This window comes from Osmerus eperlanus, chromosome 5, assembly GCF_963692335.1.
Source record: "Osmerus eperlanus chromosome 5, fOsmEpe2.1, whole genome shotgun sequence".
Taxonomy (NCBI): Eukaryota; Metazoa; Chordata; class Actinopteri; order Osmeriformes; family Osmeridae; genus Osmerus; species Osmerus eperlanus.
The window spans coordinates 13240180-13244667 of NC_085022.1; the positions used below are offsets into that span (position 1 = coordinate 13240180).

The 4488-nt window shown below is 50.2% G+C and overlaps 1 protein-coding gene across 1 annotated transcript in view; it reads left to right on the top strand.

The window, feature by feature from the left end:
- LOC134020646 (semaphorin-3D-like) overlaps window positions 1–3427 on the top strand; it is a 19322-nt gene extending 15895 nt beyond the window's left edge. Inside the window, exon 8 of the mRNA XM_062460807.1 lies at window positions 2077–3427. Within this exon, the coding sequence (XP_062316791.1) occupies window positions 2077–2654 (578 nt within the window). The 3' untranslated portion in view covers window positions 2655–3427. The remainder of the gene's footprint in view (window positions 1–2076) is intronic.
- The last annotated feature ends 1061 nt before the right edge of the window (window positions 3428–4488 follow it).

The window sequence follows — 4488 nt, forward strand, 5'->3', positions numbered from 1 at the left end:
CACAGCTGGCCTGGTTGTGTGGGAGCAGGTGAAGTCAGAGATCTCTGTTTTATTTCAATATCACGTCCCCCCCGTCCCCCCCACATCCACACACACATCCACACACTCCCTCTCACACAATCACCCTTCCCTCTCTCTTTCTCCTCCATCCTCCTCCTCCAGCTTACTCCTCACTCCTTCTCACCACTTCCATCTCCCCATTTCTCACCTTCTCCATCATGCTGTCTCTGTTTTCTCTCTATCTCTCTCTCTCTCTCTCTCTCTCTCTCTCTCTCTCTCTCTCTCTCTCTCTCTCTCTCTCTCTCTCTCTCTCTCTCTCTCTCTCTCTCTCTTCTCTCTCTCTCTCTCTCTCTCTCTCTCTCTCTCTCTCTATCTCAGTAATCTCTCTTGCACAGCCCTCCGATCTCCATGGCCTCCCTCCCTCCTCCCTCCCATCACGTCCCCTCCGGCCTGGGCAGAACAGAAGCCCCTCGGCCAGGCCGCTTCCAGAGCCTGCTCTCTTCCCCCTCCGACCCGGTCACGTGCTCACACACACACCTCCCACACTCCTCCCCTCGTCGTATCCGCTCATCGAAACCCTGCTGGCGCGCACGAGGTGGAGGGATCGAGACGTCTGTATTTGGAGGATCACGGTTCAGCCGTCTACAGTGTCTCTGGACCGGGATGGGGACACATGGGCTTCCTGCAAGCATGAGAAACACTTAACCTCCTGGCTTTAATGGCGCTGGGATGGGTTTCAGACAAGACTCCCCTACACAGGTCACATTAAACTGCATCCCCCTTCTCCCTCGGTCTCTCTCATGTTCTGTCCATATGGGGATGTTTAACTCTCAGGCCTTTTTAGTTTAGTCACAGATACCTTGGTGTGGGCTGCACAGGGAGAGGAAGTTCAAAGGCACACACACACATAACCTCTGACTGTGTGAAGGCGAGTGAGGCAGCTAGTATTGTTGTGCCAGCGCAATCCTGTTGCAGACTAGGTTCATGGTGCAATAGGTTTCACATGTATCCGTACCGAGAGCTGGAAAAGGGTGCATCCTGGAGGTTTGAACATCTGGACACATTCCTGGTATATCCACTTGGAAGTAGGAGACAGTTCCATCGAATGTGTTTTCAGGAGCTCTGTGTGTAATGTGTTTTTCAAGAAACTTGGGTTCTGTTAAAGTCCATTTTTCTGCTATAAGGCTAACCACCAGCTGAACAACACATCATCGATGTCAATGCTGGGAGGCTGTAAACATACTACACTCTACTGCTCTACACACATACACTCACACACACACACACACACACACACACACACACACACACACACACACACACACACACACACACACACACTCACATGAAGACACACATACGCGCACATAATGGCTTAACCAGAAATCTCTCTTCCTTTTTAGAGCCCCCTAACTATCTCCATGATCAGTTTCCCCTCTGACTGGGTGATAGAGGGGCAGGGGTCTGGGGGAGGTATGCTTTGAAGCAACACCCCTCACTCTGTCTTACATACACACACACACACACACACACACTCAGAGTCCAGGACACAGCTGTGTTGTTTTAGGCCTTGACAGTGGCCGTGCCACCTGATGAATCATGAGAGATGTTATTGAGCGTGGAGAGAGGACCATTAGTGCTCCGTTCGCCCCTAACACACGCACACAAGCACACACACACACACACAACCACACGCACATGCATACACAAAACCAATCCTCTTCCAAGGCCGGTTCAGCAGACCATGGCGACCTCTGACCTCTTGTTCTTCAGCGAACGCACACACACTGCCTCGCCACGCCCAGCCTCCTAATGTGCATCCTGTTTCAGGGGTCATCAGCGTGTTTAACACCTTGGATACAAATCACACGCGTGTGTGAACACAGTGGGAGGTACTGAACAGGTGTTGTGTGATGGCCAACGCATGGGCAGACATAGATGGGTTTTCTGAGGTAATAACTCTGTTCGGAATGGTCTTTGATTTGGAAGAGTGCCATGGACACGTATGTGCTCTGACGTGCTGTAGGTCACACAGCTGGATGTGTCTGGGTTTTCAATAACCTGTCCATATTATATATGTGGGCACACGTTGTATATTTACACGGTTACGGAATATCAGCCGTTGGGTTTGGTCCTTTACAATTGCGTCATCTCTCCTGTCTCAGGTGAAGCCAGATGATCGCATCGTCCACACGGACAGAGGTCTCCTCGTCCGCTCTCTGCACCCTACGGACGCCGGGGTGTATTTCTGCGTGGCCCAGGAACACACGCGCTTCACACACACCCTGCTGCGTCTCACCCTGCGCCTCGTCGCGCACGCGCATCTGGACGGGCGCCCCAAGCCCGGCGAGGACCCCGCGGCCGCGCCGCGCCCAGGGGTGGAGTCTCGCCAGCGCTACAAGGACTACCTGCGGGTCATGAGCTCCCCGATTGGGTCGCTGGAGGAGTACTGCGATTCGCTGTGGCTGGAGAAGAGGCCTGGCAGGGGGCGGAGCCGGGTGGCGGGGGCAGGGTTAGGAGTGGGGAAATGGAAACACATTCAGGAAATGAAGAAGAGCAGGAACAGGAGACACCATGGAGGGAGGGAGGGGGAGAAGGAGAGGAGGGGACAGGGGAGGAAGGATGGAGGGGGAGAGGAGAGGGCGAGGTGGTGAGGTAACACTGGTGGTGGTGGTTGTTGGGGCAGGGGGGTGTTGGGTAATTGGAATGGGGTAAAGTGTCATGGCCAAGGGTGAGGTGACGAGCTGGACATTCCAGGGCGGCTGGGGGACGTGATTGGAACGCCCTGGGAACAGGGACTCCATCAGTGTCAGGCCTCGGAAACTGAAAAGACAGGACTGAACTGCATGAGTTCTTGGGACGATCTTTCGAGGGCTCTCGGTCACTCCTTCAAACCCCTCTGCCAGACACACACTCTACTCCCGCTGCCCGTCTCTTAGAAACAGCCACATCCAGTGATGTCATATCCTCCCATCGCACCCCTGTGCTTAATCGGCACAAACTGGACAGATGACGGCCAAGCCCAAGCTTTGGAGCCCATACTCTTCCGCGCACCCTCCTTTTCAGATTAGACAAAGCAGAGAGTGTGATACGTGTGACGAGGAAGCCACTCGACAGAGTTGAGATGCAGCCCTGATGGCAGGTGTGTGGGGTGAAGAGGGAAGCATTCATGTTGAATGACTGTGTAAATACTTATATAACATGTACAGGAGAAGCAGCATGCTCTACTTAGGCTTAGCTAGTAGCTATTTTACTGCTCAATGACGATAATCATGCCTTACCTTTAGATTGAACAAAGCATCATATTTTTGTACAAAGTTATTATGTCACTTTTTATAGGTACTGTAGGTGTCATTGTGCATTTTAAACATATTTAAATAAACGTTACAGGGATTTCATCTTCTTAATAATGCTTGTGTCACAGTTTCTTCAGGACTATCCAGGAGTACAAGAATAATGGGAAAACTTGATATGTTAGTGTGTGTGAGACAGAGAGGATTGACAGACAGATAAACACATAAAGGCAGACAGACAGACAGACAGACAGACAGACAGACAGACAGACAGAATCAGAATCAGAATGGGATTAGACAGACAGGCAGTCAGGCAGGCAGGCAGGCAGGCAGGCAGGCAGGCAGGCAGGCAGACAGACAAAGACACTGACAGACAAACATACAGACAAACAGACAGACAGACAGTAGATGTGTCCACATAGGTTCAGCTGGCTCAGTCCTGATTTAGCAACTGCAGCCCTAGCACACAGATCGCACGGGACATTAGATTATTCGGTTCCAGCTGCTCTCTGACATTGTGTGTGGGTGTGTGTAGGTGTGTGTGTGTTTGTGTGCATATAGATATGCAAATGTGAAGATGATTTAAGTGTGTGTTTCATGGCAAATAGGAGATGGATGAGGTGAAGTTATTTACAGAGTAGCCCAAGATGATAAGCTTTAAAGGCCACTGTATCAACAGTGTTTTTAATGTAATAAGGACATTAAACATAACTGGTGACTTTACTGTGCAACCTTTGATTCATATAAAAAGATGTAATCAAATGTTCTGGTCCCACAATCATAAAGCTCTGACTGCTACACTACAAGACCATTCTTTATTAGAGTCATGAGTGTTCTCAGTTTTTGATTGGCTTCAGTAATGTAATTCTGATTTGACTGCTTAGAGTAATGCCATTTGAAGATATGATTGGTTGAACCAGTTATGTTACCAGCGTCTTCATGGGGATCTCTGTTTCAGACAAAATAGAATGATTGCAGATGTTGTTGAAGTGAGTACTGACCTTCTCACCTTATTACATGAGTGATTCATTTTGTATTTTCTACCAGTCCCTCCAAACTCCTTAAAAGCCCCTCACCATCTCCTGTCACCCTCACCATCTCCTGTCACCCTCACCTCACCATCTCCTGTCACCCTCACCTCACCATATCCTGTCACCCTCACCTCACCATCTCCTGTCACCCTCACCTCACCATA